General features: G+C 38.6%; 1 protein-coding gene across 2 annotated transcripts in view; it reads left to right on the forward strand.

The window, feature by feature from the left end:
* The first annotated feature begins 7 nt into the window (after window positions 1-7).
* The window catches only part of LOC103697373 (uncharacterized WD repeat-containing protein C3H5.08c-like), a 47,862-nt gene continuing 25,305 nt past the window's right edge, over window positions 8-22,564 (forward strand). The window contains exons 1-6 of one of the 2 annotated variants that reach the window (XM_039119660.1): window positions 8-166; window positions 311-401; window positions 623-753; window positions 873-924; window positions 1,916-1,998; window positions 2,251-2,344. In XM_039119660.1, the coding sequence (XP_038975588.1) occupies window positions 329-401; window positions 623-753; window positions 873-924; window positions 1,916-1,998; window positions 2,251-2,344 (433 nt within the window). In that variant the 5' untranslated portion in view covers window positions 8-166; window positions 311-328. Of the gene's footprint in view, window positions 167-310; window positions 402-595; window positions 754-872; window positions 925-1,915; window positions 1,999-2,250; window positions 2,345-22,564 lie in introns of both variants that reach the window. The other variant, XM_039119659.1, reaches the window with a different exon arrangement.

The following is a 22,564-nucleotide window of genomic DNA, read 5'->3' on the forward strand; positions in this document are numbered from 1 at the left end:
AAAAAGACACCTTAATGAATGGTAATGAACGTTGAATTAAGATTCGTGATGCAGAAACTAGACACCATAATGTTGGAAGTAGACTTGAGTTATATTTAAAAATGAAGCAACTTTAGAAGGGGGGTTCAGGAACAACGTAGATTGTGGGCAGTCAACCTATAAAAAGGTAGCTCTACTCAGAATGTTATTAGTTGGCTGTCTTTTTTTTCTTTAATTGTTGGTAGAATTTTTTGGCATACAAAATATATAATTGCTTAGAGTTAATTGACAGCATCAATTTGACATACTCTCTGTGTATGCCAAACTGCAGCATTTGTTATCATCATCAATGGACAAAACTGTTAGACTGTGGGATATAGAAAGTAAGGCTTGCCTAAAGTTGTTTGCCCACAATGATTATGGTAAGACAATCTCCATTTGGATTCTGTTCTATTCTTGCTTTCATCACTGATGTCGATTGATAAATGTATCAAACATCAAATAGTATAACTATTTAATCTGCTAGTATGCACATCTCACAGTACTTTATTATAATTACTGTGGCATATATTCTTCCTGATAAAGTTTGGCTTTTGTGATCGAATTGGTTGAACAGTAACATGTATCCAGTTCAATCCGACAGATGATAGTTACTTCATCAGTGGCTCTCTTGATGCCAAGGTCCGCATATGGAGCATACCAGACCGTCAAGTTGTTGACTGGAGTGATCTCCATGAAATGGTTACTGCTGTATGCTACACTCCAGATGGTCAGGTGCAACCAAGTGCCAAAAACCTTGTCAGCATGTTTTTCTTTTTTTGGGTACAATCATGTTATTTATCCAGTGATTCCAATTGCTGATGGGTTGCTTTCTTTTTTTAAATCTCCGGTAGGGTGCAATAGTTGGTTCACATAAAGGAAGCTGCCGCTATTACAAGACCTCTGGTATGAAACTTTTGGTTAAATTCTTGTATCATTATATATCTACTTTCAAGAAGTAACTGTAGAAATTTATCATCTTGTTATACTATTCCGTAGTAGCTTATTTGGAAAACTCTGAGCTTCCGTAATTGCACGGTAAAATTAAGTTTTCAATGTTGTTTATTCACATATTATATCTTGGGTAGAAACAATGATACTGGTCACATGTGGTATATCACTATTTAACATCTTAAGGGTTCTAGTGGATTGGATAGATCTGTATATGATGTGTATGTCTAATTTGAGCTTGACCTGTGAGGCATGGGGAGAGATACAAGATATGGATACAGAAATCTTGAAAAGAATAGGATTGATTGGGCAATGAATTTATGATTTGTGCAATAACATCAACATCCATAATCCATCCTCTGTACATCATTCAAATCCATAGACTGTTTTCACATCACCATCACAAATTCCTGGAGAAACCATTCAACATGTCCATCATCTAAAGGTCAACATACATTAGGGAGAAAGAGAAGAAGGCCCTCATCATTCCCAAAGGTCCTCTATGTCAAGGATAGTATTTGATCACTTTATTTTTGCTCCCAAGTTCCTTCATATGGACGCTAATACATATCACTTTGTCTATGGGGTATGTCCACTCTCACCGTTGTTGTGATCTGGGTAAGGGCATGGGTCAGAGCAAACTCCTGGACCACCTCTGAGAAAGTTGCTGTTGAGGCTGGGGGTAGATCCCTTAATTGATGATTGCATTTTTAATGCATTGTTGATAGTTGGGAACTCAAATTTTTATTAAGTTGTAGATGGTTAATGGACTGTCCTGTGCACAGAGGTGATTGTTCAGGCTAAACTTATACTTCACATATAATTGACTTGCATAAATCATTCCCAATACATGCACTTATTTGTACTTATGGTCATATCAGTGATCTCTAGCTCTGTAAACTCGCCAAGGTAAAATGACTTTTGTCTAAATCTTTTACTGTGGCAGATTATAAGCTTAACCAGGAAGCTCAGATAGATATTAGGAGCAAAAAAAAGAAGTCTCATGCAAAAAAAATTACCGGCTTCCAGGTATTCTGTTCATTTGTTTATGCTTTATACCCAAAAAACAACATAGCACTTGCTTACTCTTATATTCAATAATAAATGTTTTTGATTAAATTATCAACAAAAAGCATTTTTTTCAGCCCTATTTAAACAAATAGATGTTTTTGACCGGGCTTTCATTTGTGCTCAGCTCATCTGTTTCTCTTATTATACTGTTAGCCCTGCTAGTGTGCATACGCCATTAGGATGCTAGATGACTGATTCATGTTTAAACAGTTTGCTCCAGGCAATCCAACTGAAGTGTTAATTACCTCAGCTGATTCACAGATTCGGGTGTTTGATGGTCTTGATATGATTCACAAATTCAGAGGTATTACTGAATAAAAGGAAATAAATCTTGTAGTTCTTCTAGAATAAGAATTCATGTAAATTTAGTATATGTAAGAAGATTTTATTGCTAAGAAGTTGCCTTTGCTTTTTATTATTAAAATCTGTGGAGTTTTATAAGCTAAAATCACCTGAGTTCTTGATATGTTATTTCATTTGATATTTGTTCGAAAGATGCGAGTTTGCTCTTAACACTTGGTTGCAGTTGATCCATGTCTGCTAATTCATTGATGCATGAAAGTTAGTATTCAGCTGTGTATATTATTATTTTTTCGCATTGGACTTCATATCATATCATGTAACACCTGGCAGTTCTGATTTCAGTAAACCTTTTATTCTGTTATGTACTAATATACTTGATTCAAACAGCTATGTTTTGGTAAATTTTCTTCAGAAAATTGTCATTATGTGCCCATTTTATGAGAGGGCCTCATTGAGCCTCCTTTGTTTGTGATCAATTACAATTTAGTATGAACAATTGTGTTTTAGTACTTCATTTCAATGAAGCATTAATGACATATTTTTGCTACACACTTTAAATGAACAAATTTGATTGTTTGAGGTAATTGATTTGAAGAAAACAAAATAGAACATGAGGTTTCGAGCAAAAAGGAGTAAAAATATTGGATGGCCTAGTTGGTGGACTTGGACAGAATGTCAAAAACCAATCATAGAAACCTAAAATGGATTATTTTTCTAAACATGCAATCTGTACTACAGACTACAGTATTGCTTAGAAAAGGATGTTTCTGACATGGTTAAGATCATGTTGACTGAATTAGATTGGTAGCTAGACTTCGTGAAAATCTACTAGGACAGTTATGTGGTATAGAAAACTTTCGAAAGAGACATGTTGTAAGGAAGGTGCACTGAAGATATTTTTGAACAGATATGTGGGCAAAGTAGGAGAGGAGGTAGATTAGGATCTAGTCCTTCAGAGGATAAAATGGTGAATTTATATAGTCCATTCGTCTACGATGAGAAGAAATGTCACTTCAGCAAGGCTAGATATGAAGTGAAAGAGAAAACAAAATAAGCTAATTGAATTGGTTGATTGACCTAGCACTCCAATTTAATAACCATATTTGAAATGCTAAATATTCTTTCAGATTTTGAGAATGCAGATAAGGATTGGAGTGTGATAGAAGGACATATCTAAATTTAGTTGGATCTGATCATTGAAAAACACCATGAAGCAAGGTTTACCGTCTTGGTACCGAACTCCGTACCAGTGCCACACTAGCACAATGTCGGTACGGTATGGAATTTGTTTGGCGTACCGAGTGTTGGTACGCCATACAAACTGGATACCGGTATCGAACCGATACAGTATGGTATACCTCGTACTGTCCGGTTCAAGCCGGTACGGCATACCATGCTATGAAGACTACTTATAATAAGTACCATGACAGATTTAATAGAAGTGAAATAAATGATTAGCATGGACTTCTCGCATTATGCCATCATTTGTGCCGATTTCAAGTCACTAGCTTTTTTGCATTTGCTTTAAGAGCAATAATAGCTATAAAAGGAGGCCTTCTTTTGTAGGCTATTAGTATCGTGTTGGTTGGCATCATGGTTCATTGTACTCGGTACCAAGGGTATCATATCTCAGTATGGGGGCATTACTGAGTGTTTGTACTACGAAGCAACACATACTGATATTATACCAGCATGGCACGATACAGGTATTGAAACAGGTATTATGAACCACAATTGGCAATAGTTAAAATGTGTGCATTGGAGTGGGACTGTGTAACAAACTTCATTGCATATGTTAAGAGGGTAAGATAGAATACACTGAAGTCCAACTTCAGCAAACCCATGGGAGTTGTTTAGACTAAAGGAGAAGAGGTTCCCCAAAATAAGTGCATCTTCAGTGCTGAATTCATTTGATAAAAACATGAAATGACAAATGAGAATATCATGTATAGGTGTGGAGATGTGTTTATGATGTTTATAAGATCAAATGATTCCATTGTGGATCATCAGCTTAAAGATGGTAATGTTGGAGAATGAGATAAAGCTATGAGCATTTGGGCATGGTCATGGTTGACAAATGATGAAGGCTAACTTGAACGAGAGACCTAGCCTATCATGCTATTGGTCATCCAGGTGCCCAGTTGGTTGCCTAGGCATCTGAACTGGTATCAGCCAATCATTTTTTAACTCAACTACCTCATCTATTTATATATGTAGTATTTCAAGAAATTAATATTTTCAGCATACCTCATACCTCAGACATACAGGGTGAATTTAGTCTACAGGTATTGCTGGCAGAATAAATATTTTCAAATATAATTGTAATTTTTAAAATTTGGCTTGACTGATAAATGAATCATAATAATAGTAACATAATATTTGAAGTGTACTTTAGGCTGGTTAGTGGTGGCAGCTCTTTTCCAAATGGAGGAAGTTCCCGTCTAACCGACGGGGATTTTTTCCCATAAATATATTGGGTTATTTCCCTACCTTTTCCCTAAAAAATGAGGGGAAAAATTTTAAAATAAAAAAGTAGTCAATGAAGTTCATGGTTCTGGTAGATATTGTTGAGCTTTCCTTTTCATGGTTTGGGTTTAGACTTTCAAACGAAAGACCTCTGGTAGTCACTCGTTTACTGCTTAGTGTAATTGATTATTACTCTTTGCAATACAATTTATTTTCCTTTAGAATTCAACCTGAGGTCTCCTTTTATTATTGTTCATGCGTCATATATAATTAAAAAATTGTCATAATGTTTATGCATATTTCTATATACATACATACTGCATATGTATGTATATAGAGAGATATTTTTATTAAACCTAGACAAGAGACAACCAACGGTTCTGGTCACTGGTCACCGGACTAACCTCCAGGTCAATCAGTTGGATTGGGTTTACATTAAAAAATATTTAAAAATTAAAATAGACCTAGTATAAGAAAATATGCATAATTATTGATATATTTATATTAATACTACTTTATAAATGAAACGGATCAGCATTGTTTTCTAGTCTTTAATGGTGATTTTAATAAAAAATGATCTTGAATCATTTACGTTTTTTAAAAATTATAAGACATGTATGATATAGTAAAATATGAGAAATTTCTTTGTATTTTTTATAATAAAAGTAAATTTTTGAAAATATCCAAAAAAATAAAATGAGTATGTGTATTTCATTTTATATCAAAGAAAAAATTGGTATTTCTTTTTGCAAATAATGGACTGTAAAATATCAAAATCTATTTAAAATATCTTCATCTAATGATCTAGACATGTATAATAATTATCCTAGTTAAATAAAAGCAAATGATGTCATAATGGTTAAGAGGCTTTATGTTGAATTATAGGTTAGTGGTTTGAATCCCACTTCATTTTCTGAACTTTGTTAAAAGACCTTGAGGATGATAGTGTTATTTTGATGATTAACACAACCATTGAGGAAATATCTAATTAAATACTACAAGTTAACATGATACATCATTACTGAGTTCGACATTCTCGATACATTGGAAGAATGAGATCAAGATGTCTTTCAATAATTAATAATGAGATAAAATCTGCGATAGAAAAGGGATAGTGAATTCTAAATTCTAATTCAGCAAAGTTTCAAGTGAAATGTACTCTTAAGGGCACAATAGTAATTTTCATTGTTAAGAGTATGTAGCACTACCATAGCATACATTCAAAATTGCTTGAAGTATATTTCATTGATTGTATAGATGAGTCTAACCTTAAGATGCAGCAAAATGTGGAATGAGTCGACCCTAACAAAGGTGAAGTCGACCCTGGCACATCATGTAACCATCAGGCACACCTCTGCGAAAATGGCACGGATGAACAGCAGTGGAGTCGACCCCAAGTATGCTTGAGTCGACCCCAGCTTCAAGCCTCAAGAAAACAAGTCTCTGGAATTTACTGAGAGGGCCGACCCTAACTTTCCTTGAGCCGACCCCAGATGGAGTCGACTCCAACTGAGCATGAGTCGACCCCAAGGCAAGGTCGTTCAAAGCTATCTCTGAAATCCCTGAGAGGGTCGACCCCAATGAAACTTGAGTCGACCCCACTGTAGCTTGAGTCGACCCCAAAAAGAGTTGAGTCGACCCCAGTGAAAAACAGCTGAAATACAAGGTTCTGTGATCCCTGAGAGAGTCGACCCCACTGTAGCAGGAGTCGACCCTAGTGAAAGTTGGGTCGACCCCACTGAAAGTTGAGTCGACCCCAAGTCTGATGAACAGTGGTTTGAGTCGACCCCAGAAAAGTTTGGGTCGACCCCAGCACGGGCAGAAGCAAAACGGCTAATTCTGCAGAAGTACTTTTTGAGCTCTCACAGCTAGTAACGGATAGTTTTTCAAATCTAACTAATGGGGAGTAACCTAAACTTGTGGAAAAGTATTTGTAATGACACTATTTATCAGAGCAAAGCATCCTTTTGAAAAATATCAAAGCTTACCTAAGAAAGACAAAAGCCCTAATTTTCTTCATCGAGATGCTTCATTCAAGAGTCAAAAGGAAGTGGTTGAGCAGGTCATAAAGAGGCATTAATAGTTCCACCAACCCTTGAAGAGTGAAGCATTCCTTGACAAAGAAGAGAAGAACCATATCAAAGCGATAACTATATTTTAACTCTTCTTTGTAGCTTACATTTGTTATATCTGCTCATCTAGGAGTTTCAACATTCTTCTTCTTTTTAAAACGTTATAAGGTTTGTTGGTGAGCCCGTAAAACCAACGGTATAGGTTTGTTGGTGAACCCGTAAAATCAACGGTGAAGGTTTGTTGGTGAGCCCGTAAAACCAACATAAGTTTTTGGTGATCCCGAAAAACCAAGTGTAAAGGTTTTTGGATTGTGAGCCCGAAAAACAATCCAACTGTAATCTGCGAGATTATAGTGAATTCCCAAGGGGTCGCTTGGAAAGTGGACGTAGGTGCATAGGAGAGCACCGAACCACTATACTTCTTGTTGTTTGTATTGTGAATTGTTCTAAATCACTTACTCATCAATTAACATTGTCACGCCCCCGCCTCTGCGAGGCACATGAGGCACCTAGTGCCCACGTGGGGGCCACATGAGGGGGGAAGACGGGGCTCTCCTGCCAGATATTGTTCGGTTCTGGGATTTCACGCAAGCGTCCTTCACCCCTCCCCGGTTTTGTTTTCCACCCAAAACGCGTCTACAGGATTAGGAGACACCCGCCTCATATGCCCAGGCTCTGAAACGAGTCTTTCCGATGTGGGACTATTGGGCCTCACACCCTTTCCACCATCGGACAAGAGCTGTCCTTGGCTCTGATACCAAATGTCACGCCCCCGCCTGCGCGGAGCACGTGAGGCACCCAGTGCCCACGTGAGGCCCACATGAGGGGGGAATACGGGGCTCTCCTGCCAGATATTGTTCGGTTCTGGGGCTTCACGCAAGCGTTCTTCACCCCTCCCCGTGCTGCTCAGGAACTCCGCAAGGTATGGCTCGCACAGCGGCAGAATATGTCCAACATTTCCGCCCCCAACGCGATGCCTGGGTTTCGAACTCGAGACATCTGGCTCTGATACCAAATGTCACGCCCCCGCCTCTGCGAGGCATGTGAGTCACCTAGTGCCCACGTGGAGGCCACATGAGGGGGGAAGACGGGGCTCCCCTGCCAGATATTGTCCGGTTCTGGAATTTCACGCAAGCGTCCTTCACCCCTCCCCGGTTTTGTTTTCCACCCAAAACGCGTCTACAGGATTAGGAGACACCCGCCTCATATGCCCAGGCTCTGAAACGAGTCTTTCCGATGTGGGACTATTGGGCCTCACGCCCCCGCCTCTGCGAGGCACGTGAGGCACCTAGCCCCCACGTGGGGGCCACATGAGGGGGGAACACGGGGCTCCCCTGCCAGATATTGTCCGGTTCTGGGGCTTCACGCAAGCGTCCTTCATCCCTCCCCGGTTTTGTTTTCCACCCAAAACGCGTCTGCAGGATTAAGAGACACCCGCCTCATATGCCCAGGCTCTAGAACGAGTCTTTCCGATGTGGGACTATTAGGCCTCACACCCTTTCCACCATCGGACAAGAGCCGTCCTCGGCTCTGATACCAAATGTCACGCCCCCGCCTCTGTGAGGCACGTGAGGCACCTAGTGCCCACGTGGGGGCCACATGAGGGGGGAACACGGGGCTCTCCTGCCAGATATTGTCCAGTTCTGGAGCTTCACGCAAGCGTCCTTCATCCCTCTCCGGTTTTGTTTTCCACCCAAAACGCGTCTGCAGGATTAGGAGACACCCGCCTCATATGCCCAGACTCTAGAACGAGTCTTTCCGATGTGGGACTATTGGGCCTCACAAACATAATTAAGAAATCGAAAATTAACAAAAACCAATTCACCCCTCCTCTTGGCTTGTCACCTTGGGCAAAAGTGGTATCAGAGCAAGATGCTTTCATAGTATTTGTTGATCTTACGATCAAGAGTCAAAGATCATGACAACCCAAGTAGGATGTTCTATTAGCGAGGGACAATCCACAAATAGACCACCCTTGTTTAATGGCACTAATTATGCTTATTGGAAACTAGGATGAGGATATTTATTCAAGCACTAGACTATGACATGTGGAACATCGTAACTAGGGGGCCGCACACACCCACAGTTAGTATAGAGGGCACAATCATTCCTAAGCCTGAAATGGATTGGAATGAGAATGATAGAAGACTTGCACAATTAAATGCTAAAGCAATTAATGTACTTTACTGCTCACTAGATATAAGTGAATTTAATGGAATATCCACATGCCTCTCCGCTAAAGAAATTTGGGATAAACTAAAGGTCACACATGAAGGAACTAATTAAGTCAAAGAGTCAAACATAAATATATTAGTACATAAGTATGAATTGTTTAAAATGGAATCCACTGAGTCCATAACCGAAATGTTCACTCGATTCACGGAAATCATAAATGGACTAAAGAGTTTGGAAAAGTCTTATGCTAACTCTGAACTTGTGCGAAAAATTCTCAGATCTCTACCAAGAGTTTGGGAGGCCAAAGTAACTGCAATACAAGAAGCAAAGGATCTTAATACACTGCAATTGGAAGAACTTCTAGGATCACTCATGACCTATGAGCTGACTATGAAACAAAACTCAGAAGAGGAGGTTAAGAAAAGGAAGACCATTGCCTTGAAATCCACAGCTCCAAAGCAGGAAACTGCATCAGAGTCCGATGATGAGGAGGAATATGATGAAGAAGGAATGACAATGCTTGCAAGAAAATTCAGAAAATTCATGAAAGGTAAAAAGAAATTCCATAAAAGAAAACCTTTCGTAAGAGGTAGCTCAAGCCGGGAAAAGGGAAAAGAAAAGGAAAAGGAAAAAGAAGTGCCAATATGCTATGAGTGTAACAAGCCCGGGCACTTCAAGATAGATTATCCGGAATTGAAGTGGATGGCAAGAAAACTTAAAAAGAGGAACCTCATGGCTGAATGAAGTGAAAGCGAAGAGTCGAGTTCGGAAGAGGAAGATCAACAAGAGACGGCACAAATTTGCTACATGGCCAATAACGATGAGGTAGATTCTGAACTTGAATGTGATTTTTCGGTAGAAGAGTTACATGATGCATTTTTAGAACTGATGGAAGAACACAAGAAGCTAATTCATAAAAATAAAGTTCTAAAAGATAAAAATCAATCTCTTATCAAAGATAAGCTGAAACTATCTAATAACTGTGAAACATTAAGTAGGAGGTTCACAAATGAAACCAAGAATCTAATTGCAGAAAATATCAAGCTAAAATTAGATGCAGAAAAATACAAATCCTTAGTGGACAAGTTTACACTTAGTTCAACTAAATTAAATATGATTCTTGATAATCAAAAAGCAGTATATGATAAGGCTGGTTTGGGATATAAAACAAATAGGAAGCAAAAATACTTAAGAACATATTTGTGAAAGCCAAAACTGAAAATATAACTTGTTGTTGCTGCAATAAAGTAGGACACAAAGCATATGAATGCAATCTTAGAAAGCCTAGCTATAACAAATTGAGTGATAAAAGTAAGCTAAAGTCTAAGAAAATTTGGGTTCCAAAAGGAACATCAAGTACTAACCTTAAAGGACCCAACATGGTTTGGGTACCTAAAGCATATTCTTGACTTTGATTGCAGGAGTGTCTTACAGCTAATAAGAGGGATAAACGATGGTATCTAGATAGCGGCTGTTCAAGATACATGACAGGTGACATAGAACAATTTGTCACTTTGGAATCTAAGGAGGATGGAGTGGTAACCTATGGAGACAATGGAAAAGAACTTATCATTAGAAAGGGTAAAATCTATATTACTCCATCCACATTTATAGAAAATATTTTATTAGTTGATGGTCTGAAACATAACTTGCTTAGCATAAGTCAATTTTGTAATAAAGGTCTTAAAGTCACATTTGAAACTTCAGTATGCATAATTATAAATCCAAAAGATAATAGCATTGTACTTATGGGACATAGGCATGGAAATATTTATATAGTAGATCTTCATGATTTAGGCAAGAAAAATGGATTATGCTTAATTACTAATGAAAAAAAAAAAGTGAAACAAGTTGGCTTTGGCACCGTAGACTAGGACATGCTAGTATGGACTTAATATCAAAACTAGTCAAGAAGGATCTGATAAAAGATGTGCCGAAATTAATTTTTGAAAAAACAAAATCTGTGGACCATGCTCATTGGGAAAGCAAACAAAATCATCTTTCAAATCAAAGAATATAGTATCAATCACTAGGCCCTTTGAACTCATACACATGGATCTATTTGGGCCTACTAGAACTGCAAGTCTAGGAGGAAAAAAGTATGGACTAGTCATAGTAGATGATTTCTCAAGATACATATGGGTTTCATTTCTTGCACATAAGAGCAAAGCATTTTCAGCATTCTTGAAATATTATAAAAATATCATAACTGAAAAGAAGCTCACCTTAATTGCAATTCGAAGTGATCATGGAACTGAATTTGAAAATCAACACTTTGAAGAATTTTGTAATGAAAATGGTATCTCCCATCAATTTTCAGCACCTAGAATGCCTCAACAAAATGGGGTTGTTGAAAGGAAAAATAGGACCTTGGCAAAAATGACACGCACGATGTTGTGTGAGTTAAATCTTACAAAATACTTTTGGGCTGAAGCTGTAAGTACTGCTTGCCATATTTTAAATGTGTTTTAATAAGACCTATAACCAAGAAAACTTCTTATGAACTTTGGAAGAATAGGAAGCCAACTGCTAAATATCTTAGAGTATTTGGATGTAGATGTTTCTTTTTAAACAATTGCAAGGAGGATCTAAGTAAATTTGATGCCAAGTCAGATGAAGGTATCTTTTTAGGATACCTACATCTAGCAGGGCATACAGAGTATTCAACAAAAGAACATTTGTAGGTGAAGAGTCAATTCATATCATTTTTGATGAGTCTGATAGCAAGTCTCCTATGAGAGAAATACTTCTGATGATGATGCAGAAATTCTTGAGTTGGAAAAATTGAATCTTAATGACGTACCAAATCAAGATAAAGAGGACGATCATGTACCACCACACTCTCAAGACTTGCAAAAGGGATGGAGGTACGCACATGGGCATCCTAAAGACTTAATCATTGGTGATCCATCTCAAGGGGTAAGAACTCGATCCTTTCTTAGAAATATAAATGACTATCTTGCTTTTGTTTCACAAATAGAACCTAAGAATTATGAAGAAGCTGAAAAATACGTAAATTGGATAAATGCTATGCAAGAAGAATTAAATCAATTCAAAAAAAGCAATGTATGGACATTAACTGAGAGACCAAAGCATAATTCTGTTATTGGAACAAAATGGGTCTTTAGAAATAAATTAGATGAAAATGGGGTAGTTACAAGAAACAAAGCTAGACTTGTAGCTAAGGGATACAATCAAGAAGAAGGGATAGATTTTGAGAAAACATTTGCTCCCGTAGCCAGATTAGAAGCTATCAGATTACTTTTAGCTTTTGCATGCTTCATGGATTTCAAATTGTATCAAATGGATGTAAAAAGTGCCTTCTTAAATGATTATATAGAGGAATAAGTAAATGTAAAGCAACCTCCTGGTTTTGAGAATTATGAATTGCCAAATCATGTGTTTAGATTACATAAGGCATTATATGGATTGAAACAAGCACCTAAGGCTTGGTATGATCGATTAAGCAAATTTCTGCTAAATAATGATTTTAGTAGAGGAAATGTAGATAAAACACTCTTTCTCAAAAGAAAAGACAAAAATTTGCTAGTAGTACAAATATATGTAGATGACATAATCTTTGGTGCCACTAATGATAATCTTTGCAAAGAGTTTGCTAAATTAATGCAAGGAGAATTCGAGATGAGTATGATAGAGGAACTAAATTTTTCTTGGATTACAAATCAAGCAAACTAGGAAAGGCATCTTTATTCATCAAACTAAGTACACAAAGGAAATACTAAAGAAGTTTGGAAAGAAAAATCACAAGGGGATAGGCACTCCCATGAACCCCACTAGTAAACTAGACAAAGATGAAAAAGGAAAAAGTATAGATATGAAGCTCTATAGAGGATTAATTGGATCTTTGCTTTACCTAACTGCCAGTAGGCCAGACATAGTATTTAGTGTAGGAATATGTGTTAGATACCAATCAAATCCTAAGAAATCACATCTAAATGCTGTCAAAAGAATTCTTAGATATTTGAGAGGAACCACAAACATAGGATTATGGTACTCTAGAGATTCCTGTACTGATTTGCTTGCATATTCTGATGCTGATTTTGCTAGATGCAAATTAGATAGGAAAAGCACCAGTGGAACATGTCAATTCTTAGGAAATAACTTAGTATCATGGTTTAGCAAAAAGCAGAATTTAGTAGCATTATCAACGGCTGAGGCAGAGTATATAGCTGCCGGTAGTTGCTGTGCTCAAGTACTATGGCTCAAGTAACAACTAGAGGACTATGGAATTAAATTAGACAACATTCCTATAAAGTGTGATAATACTAGTGCCATTAACCTTACCAAAAATCCGGTTCAGCACTCTAAAGCCAAGCATATTGAAATAAGGTATCATTTCATTAGAGATCATGTGCAAAATGGGAACATATGTATTGAGCATGTATGTACTGAGAAACAATTAGCTGACATATTCACAAAACCTTTAAGTGAAGATAGATTTTGCATGCCTAGGAGGGAATTAGGCATATGTGATCCTTTTGATTGAAGAGATATAAAAGGAACAAGTTGTCTCATGATACTCTCCTTCCATTCGAAAAATCCATGAAACATTAGTCAAACTAGCCATTTATAGACTCCTTACTCATGTATCATTGTCCCATAAAGAATTTGTAAGGATTGGAGGAAAGAAAGAATTAAAAAAAAAAAAATCTGAACTGGGGCCGACCCGAGCCAGAATGGGGTCGACCCCACGTTGAGTCGACCCAAGAAAAATCTGGGGTCGACCCAACGGCGGGACCCAGTTTTTAAAGAGGGACCCGTGAGCTATTTTTAGGGCATTATTTCAGCTTGTCCTCTTCCTAAAACCCTATTCCCACTTTCCAATCCCTTCCGATCATCTCCAAACAGTGCTAGATCGCCTCTCTACGCCATTAGATCAAGACCTAAGGAAGGATTTTGTGAAAATGGGACCCAAGCGAGCCGTTGCTAAGAGATCCGAGAAAGTCTCACGCCCAACCATTGTAGATAGACATGCTAGAGACTCTTCTACAGTACCCCCACAAGGTGAGACACGTGTAGAGCCTTTTCCTCCTCCCTCTCCTTCAGTTCAACTTGCAAAATATGCGGGGAGACCGGTTACCACGGGGAGAAGGATCTGCTCCGAATTTTTGGATTAAGAAGGGTTCCGTTTGGGGGATTGGATCCGAAGGCAAGGATGGGAGTATCTTTGCTCCCTAGATTTGGTGACCTACCCGGGCTTGGTTCGTGAGTTCTACGCCTTCCTAAAAGTTGGACCGGAAGGGCTTGTGTTAGAAGTCCGAGGAGTAAGGGTTAGGGTCTTGGAAGAAAGTTTAAGTGAGTTGCTTCATCTCCCCTGCGAAGGTGCAACTCCAGAAAGACCGGAAAGCAAGTTAAGAGCTCTACAGTTGATCTTTGAGAGAGATGATTTTGATTACTCCGAAACTGTGATAGCTAGCTCTCTATCAGATGAGATGAGGTTGTTGCACAACTTCATAGGTCGGATTTTGTTTCCGAAGAGTGGAAGATTTGATCACATATCTAAGCGAGATTTGGTCATTATGGAGCACGTTATTTAGGGCATTCCCCTGAACCTTCCAGCTATGATGATCAGGCAGATGAGAGAGGCTATATGCAAATCGAGAGTTTCTCTGCCCTATGGTATGATACTCATCCTGATCTTCTGACAGCATGACATATCTGTGGAGGGAGAGATCTTCAGGCATCTGCTATTCACTAACACTTACACTGCACGGTCCCTAGTTTGCATGGGTTATGAGAAGGTGAACGGGCAATGGGTGCGTGCAGGAGCAGGGATACATGCACAGGAGGGCGATGCACTAGAGGTTGGAGACCCCATCCCTGAGGCTGAGGTACCTGAGGATCATCCTACGACACCTTCAGAGGCTGGCCCGTCGTCATCCGTACCCACAGGGTGCACAGAGGAGTTTTGGAGTAGGATGACTGAGCTTGTATCAGCTCAGGTGAGGACTCTCTCTGACGGATTGACGAGCAGGATGGACATTATGACTGCTGAGATTAGAGACCTCAGAGAACAGGTGGGAGCATTATAAAGAGAGAGAGGCTCATGGTCCATCTGTGCCCCGAGCAGCTGAGTCGGAGGTTTCGGCACAGAGTCATCCAGCTCAGCGAGGTCCACGCCAGACTCAGTCCCATCAGGCTCGACCTCCCCTCGCCACTTATACTAGGAGGATGAGGACTAGATCACAGCCCTTAGATACCCCCTAGGCTGATGTTAGCATTATGATTAGTGCCTAGGATTTATCTAGCTCTCATATGTATTTTGCCTTGTTGATGTACTTTGCACTTTGATTGAAGAACATTGTATTTTTGGCTTTAATGTACTACAATGTTCCATTTTGATTAATGAAACTTGAACTGTTTATTATTTACTGCCTCTACTTATCTATTGCCATACACTTGTTTGATGATAACAAAAAGGGGGAGAAGTAAGGAAAGAAAAAAGTCGCAATAAGTTGACAAATAAGTTTGAAAATTATAATAGAAGATAATATTCACTTAAGGGGGAGATATGTAACAATGAAAAATTTAAAGTGTAAACTTTTATTCAAAATTTCAGAATTTGGCATATACCTCTTATGCCTAGATACATAACCTGAAACTTTTGCTTTATCTCAAATTTTTGAAGTTTCATCCTTAACCAAATATAAAAGAAAGGGGGAGAAAATCAAAAGTTTAAATTGGCAATATTTGGATGAAAAAGGGGGAGACTTCACTCTCAAATTTGAAAAACTGAAATTCAGCAACTTGAGCTCTTCTAAAACAAATTTTCAAATTTTAAGATAAGTATCAATCTGCTCATACTCAATATTTTGTAATCATCAAAAAGGGGGAGATTGAGGATGATAGTGTTATTTTGATGATTAACACAACCATTGAGGAAATATCTAATTAAATACTACAAGTTAACATGATACATCATTACTGAGTTCGACATTCTCGATACATTGGAAGAATGAGATCAAGATGTCTTTCAATAATTAATAATGAGATAAAATTTGCGATAGAAAAGGGATAGTGAATTCTAAATTCTAATTTAGCAAAGTTTCAAGTGAAACGTACTCTTAAGGGCACAATAGTAATTTTCATTATTAAGAGTATGTAGCACTACCATGGCATACATTCAAAATTGCTTGAAGTATATTTCATTGATTGTATAGATGAGTCTAACCTTAAGATGCAGCAAAATGTGGAATGAGTCGACCCTGGCACATCATGTAACCATCAGGCACACCTCTGCGAAAATGGCACGGATGAACAGCAGTGGAGTCGACCCCAAGTATGCTTGAGTCGACCCCAGCTTCAAGCCTCAAGAAAACAAGTCTCTGGAATTTACTGAGAGGGCCGACCCTAACTTTCCTTGAGCCGACCCCAGATGGAGTTGACCCCAACTGAACTGAGTCGACCCCAAGACAAGGTCGTTCAAAGCTGTCTCTGGAATTTCTGAGAGGATCGACCCCAATGGAACTTGAGTCGACCCCAAAAAGAGTTGAGTCGACCCCAGTGAAAAACAGCTGAAATACAAGGTTCTGTGATCCCTGAGAGAGTCGACCCCACTGTAGCAGGAGTCGACCCTAGTGAAAGTTGGGTTGACCCCACTGGAAGTTGAGTCGACCCCAAGTCTGATGAACAGTGGTTTGAGTCGACCCCAGGAAAGTTTGGGTCGACCCCAGCACGGGCAGAAGCATAACGGCTAGTTCTGCAGAAGTACTTTTTGAGCTCCCAACGGCTAGTAACGAATAGTTTTTCAAATCTAACTAATGGGGAGTAACCTAAACTTGTGGAAAAGTATTTATAATGACACTATTTATCAGAGCAAAGCATCCTTTTGAAAAATATCAAAGCTTACCTAAGAAAGACAAAAGCCCTAATTTTCTTCATCGAGATGCTTCATTCAAGAGTCAAAAGGAAGTGGTTGAGCATATCATAAAGAGGCATTAATAGTTCCACCAACCCTTGAAGAGTGAAGCATTCCTTGACAAAGAAGAGAAGAATCATATCAAAGCGATAACTATATTCTAACTCTTCTTTGTAGCTTACATTTGTTATATCTGCTCGTCTTGGAGTTTCAACCTTCTTCTTCTTCTTAAAATGTTGTAAGGTTTGTTGGTGAGCCCGTAAAACCAACGGTGTAGGTTTGTTGGTGAACCCGTAAAACCAACGGTGAAGGTTTGTTGGTGAGCCCGTAAAACCAACATAGGTTTTTGGTGATCCCGGAAAACCAAGTGTAAAGGTTTGGATTATGAGCCCGGAAAACAATCCAACTGTAATCCGCGAGATTATAGTGAATTCTCAAGGGGTCGCTTGGGGAGTGGACGTAGGTGCATAGGAGAGCACCGAACCACTATACTTCTTGTTGTTTGTATTGTGAATTGTTCTAAATCACTTACTCATCAATTAACATAATTAAGGAATCGAAAATTAACAAAAACCAATTCACCCCCCCCCCCCCCTTCTGGCTTGTTACCTTGGGCAACAGACCTGATTCACCAAGTTAAGCCGGTGCATTCCCTAATTTTTCTAAAATCTCAGTGCCTGTGTGAATTTCATAAACCAGATATCTTATATTTGACTCCTTCCTGTGCATCAAGTAATCTTGCATATCCCTCCCCAAAAGATCATATTATGTAACATCAGCTTGCCTCTAGACTTATCATCACCATCACTTCTTGCCAACTGCTCTAGTTCATCATAAGGTTCTGAATCTCCATCATGTGTATGCATCCTCGAGCATCTGCCTTAAAGTATTCCACCTCATGCTTCATCAACATATTGCTTCTACGACCATACACTAATTACGCAATTGTCTATACATTTGTCTACTATTGACTAAGGTTTCAAGTGCTGGCCCATCCTTGCTTGCCTCCGCATACTTGAATTAAAAGGTATTAATCCTTATTTAAGTTTTTTTTTAATTTCAACATCGCATGGCTTGAGTGAAAAACCAGCATAGCCCCCAGCACGTGAAACCTTGTTATTGACAAAATTATTGGTCCTTGAATGATTGATTGGTAGGTCTCATTGCAAACTCATGGATCAGTATAGTTTTAGGGGATGTGGTAGATTGCTACTGTAGTAGCTTATTATTACACAGTCATGTACAAATATTCTTTTTTTCTTACATAACTTTGGCCTTTATTATATGGAATATGTGTGTGTGTATAAATGTATAGATATGTACATACATGCGTATATATATAACCTAGTGAATTTAAATCTATCCATGTTTTAAGGTATGTAGATAATAATCCATAAAGTGGATTTTTGGTTTATGTGACCTATCATGTATTTTACTACATTAGTACAATTGATACTATTCATTTTGTACCAACTTGATACATAGGTTAGAGACCACCAAAATATTTCAAATGTGGTATTTTTGTAATGCAGATCATTTTCAGTGGTTTGGATCTTGAACTTAGTCTATCATTGATTTTGTATATGCATGTGTGTATGTATGTATCCAAGAACGTACATATATGCATATGTACGTAAGTACATATGTATATATGTGGATCTGTGAATGTATGAATGTATGAATATATGTATGTAATATACATATATATACATAGATACATATATACACATACATCTATATACATATATGCATATATATATTGTCTAAACTATAAAAAATTTCTAAAATCTGGGATCTGGATAAAATTCAGTCACATGTTCATAACCCGCCCTTCATGTTTTGTTGGCATCAAGGGACAATTGAGATATGCTAAGTGACAAAGGCATGCATGTATGTATGAATGCTTGCATGTATGCATGCTTGAATGGATGCATGTATGTATGTACACATACATAAGTACATTGATACATACATATATATACACACACATATATATACATGTGTACATATGTATACATATATACAAACATATATTGTCTAAGCTACAAAAATTTCCTAAAATATGAGATGTGGAAAATTCAGAACGTGATCACGGCCCACTATTTGTGTTTCCTTGACATTAAGGGACAATTCAGATATGCTGAGAGACAGGTAATACATTTTCTCTACAATAAATTAAAAAAAAAAGGATACCTTGTTTAAGATTATCGAATGATAATAACAAATCATTTTCAAATGGTAGCAGTAATTTATAACTACATTGTTTTTTATTTGGTTTGACTTTTAAGTCTAACAAATAAATTTATTGAAAAAATTATAAAACTTGCTAAATAATAGAAAAACAAACATGATATTCAGTAGATCGATAATTAGCTTTGTAATTAAAATGACCATCGATATTCCATGTTATCACAATATAATAAAAAATTTATGATATAAATATTATATTAAGTTTTTTATACAAAATTTCCAAGTACCATTTAAATAATAATGTTATTGATGCCGGACCAAGTTTTAAATGGAAGAAGGAGAAGAGGGGAAGAGGAGGAGGAAGAAGAAGAGAAGGAGGAGAAGGGAGGAGAAGAGAAGAAGAGGAGACGTGGGGGAAAGAAATCTTTAATTCTTCATTAAAACCCTAATCAGCATAAAGTTCCCTTTAAATAGGGCCCCATAAGAACAATTAAAATAAACCCCTTACATAAAATAATTCCCCACAAATAAGCCCTAAAATGCAAATAAGCCCAGAATAAAATAAACCCCAAATAAATCCTAAAACACGAATAAACCCAGAAATAACAATAAGCAAATATGCAAATAAAATGGGGACCTAGCTGATGTCCCCATCAACTCCTCCCGGGTGAGAAAAACTCGACCCCGTCGAGTGTAAATCGGGTCGGCTGTCGTACTGCTCCAGAAGATCCGGGTCAAGGCGCTGCAACTCAGCTCGCGAAATCCACGACACATCTGATTCGGGTCGACCTTTCCACCGAACAAGGTAACGTTGGTAGCTTCCTCTCCTGGTAGATATAACCTGCTCATCTAATATATGTTCTATGTGTTCTCTGCGTGCATGAAACTGTGGAGATGGAGGCTCACTAGCAGGTGCTAGAGCAGGGTGATCAACAACAGTGGATGTATCAACAAAAGGGTCAGAAGGAATGAATGTTGATTTCTTGTATGGGACTAAATCTTCAATATTAAATGTCGCACTAATCCCATAGTCTTCAGGAAGATCTACAACATACGCATTCGAACTGATTTTCTTTAGGACTTTGAACGGTCCCGCACTACGAGATTGCAACTTTTTGAACGTCCCCGAAGGAAGTCGTTCAGGTCTAATTCTTACCATGACTGAATCACCTACATTTAATTCTTTATAACGTCGGTGCAAATCAGCAAAGGATTTATATTTTAAGTTATTAGAGTGAATAAGTTTGCTGATCTCCTGATGCAATGAATGCAGGTGTGAAGCAAATGATTGTGCAGACTCAGAGACTCTATGTTGATGAGACATGGGAATCAAGTCTATGGGTTGCCTAGGTTTATAACCATTCACCACTTCAAAAGGACTCATGCCTATGGTCCTATTGACCGAACTATTATATGCAAACTCGGCAGTTGGTAACACGAGATCCCAAGTCCTAGTATGCTCACCTACCAGACATCTGAGAAGACTTCCTAGACTTCGGTTGACAACTTCGGTCTGGCCATCAGTTTGGGGATGATAGGCAGAGGAAAATTTTAATTTGGTACCCATCATGTGCCAAAGAGTTTTCCAAAAATAGCTCATAAATTTAACATCCCTATCGGACACAATAGATTTAGGGAGACCATGGAGTCTAACGACTTCGTCAAAATAAAGTTTCGCAATCCTAGAAGCATCAGAAGTCTTAGAACATGGGAGAAAATGAGCCATTTTAGAGAACCGGTCCACTACTACAAAAATGGAATCGTGTTTGGTCGAGGTACGTGGAAGTCCTAACACAAAATTCATGCTAACATCTTGCCACGGACAATCAGGAACAGGTAGTGGAGTGTAAAGCCCAGTGTTCTGTTTACGTTGTTTGGCTAATTGACATGTGCGGCACTGAGCGACGATCTTGGCCACGTCTCTCTTGAGACTCGGCCAGAAGAAACGTCTTTCCACCATCTCAATTGTTTTGTCTCTCCCGAAATGCCCAGACAGTCCTCCAGCGTGTACTTCCCGTACTAGAAAATCTCTCAAAGAAGTTCGAGGAATACACAATCGGTCGGAGCGAAAGAGATAATCATCGTGTAAAAAGAAATCATCGTGCTCTCTCTCTACTCCATCTCGTAAGGTCAGGTATACATTACTAAAATCGGGACAGGTGGCATATTGTTCCCTGATCCTTTCAAAACCAATTACTTCAATGCTCATCATGGATAGGAGGAAGATCCGTCGACTGAGCGCATCAGCAGCCTTATTCTCAATTCCAGCTTTATGTTTCAGCACAAAAGTATAGGTTTGTAGAAACTCAATCCATCGGCCGTGTCGAAGGTTTAGTTTCTTTTGAGAATTGAGATACTTTAAAGCCTCATGGTCTGAATACAAGACAAATTCTTGCGGTAGCAAATAGTGTCGCCAATGTCGCAAAGTTTGCACTACCGCATAGAATTCCTTATCATAGGTGGAATAACGCAACCTGCCGTCACTTAACTTTTCACTAAAGAATGCGACAGGGTGGCCTTCTTGGCTTAATACACCACCTATGCCAACGCCAGAGGCATCACATGCGACCTCGAATACCTTAGTGAAATCAGGGAGGCGCAAGACAGGTGCTTCGGTCATCCTATGCTTAATATCTTTAAATGCTTGGGATGCCGACTTAGTCCAGATAAAGTCTCCTTTCTTCATGCAATCTGTGATGGGAGACATTATTGAACTAAAATTCCTAATGAAGCGACGATAGAAAGTAACCAGACCATGAAAACTACGTACCTCGGCTAAGGTCTTGGGCTCAGGCCAATCGACTATCGCGCTTACTTTTTCTGGATCAGCGGAGACACCCTTGGAAGATACTATGAATCCTAAGAAAGTGACGTGATCAGTCAGGAAGGCACACTTCTTAGGGTTTGCAAAGAAGCTTTCTTTCCGCAGGACTTCACAAAACTGCCTTAGGTGTGAGAGATGGAGCTCTTGAGTTTGACTATAAATGAGGATGTCATCAAAGTATACAACGACAAATTTGTTCAAGAAAGGTCGAAAGATCTGTGTCATCACCCTCATAAAAGTACTTGGAGCATTTGTTAATCCGAAAGGCATTACTAACCATTCGTAGAGTCTATCTTTGGTCTTGAATGCAGTTTTCCATTCATCCCCAGGACGAATCCGAATCTGGTGGTACCCACTCTTTAGGTCGATCTTGGAAAAAACTGTAGCACCAGACATATAGTCTAAAAGGTCGTCCAGCCTAGGAATGAAAAAACGATACTTAACCGTGATCTTATTGATAGCACGGCTATCGACGCACATCCTCCAAGAGCCATCTTTCTTGGGAGTGAGGAGTGCAGGTACAGCACAGGGACTCAAACTCTCACGAATATACCCTCGAGTGACGAGTTCGTCAACTTGGCGTTTCAGTTCAGTGTGCTCGTTTGGATTGAGTCT

This window comes from Phoenix dactylifera, unplaced genomic scaffold (assembly GCF_009389715.1).
Source record: "Phoenix dactylifera cultivar Barhee BC4 unplaced genomic scaffold, palm_55x_up_171113_PBpolish2nd_filt_p 000591F, whole genome shotgun sequence".
NCBI classification, from domain to species: Eukaryota; Viridiplantae; Streptophyta; class Magnoliopsida; order Arecales; family Arecaceae; genus Phoenix; species Phoenix dactylifera.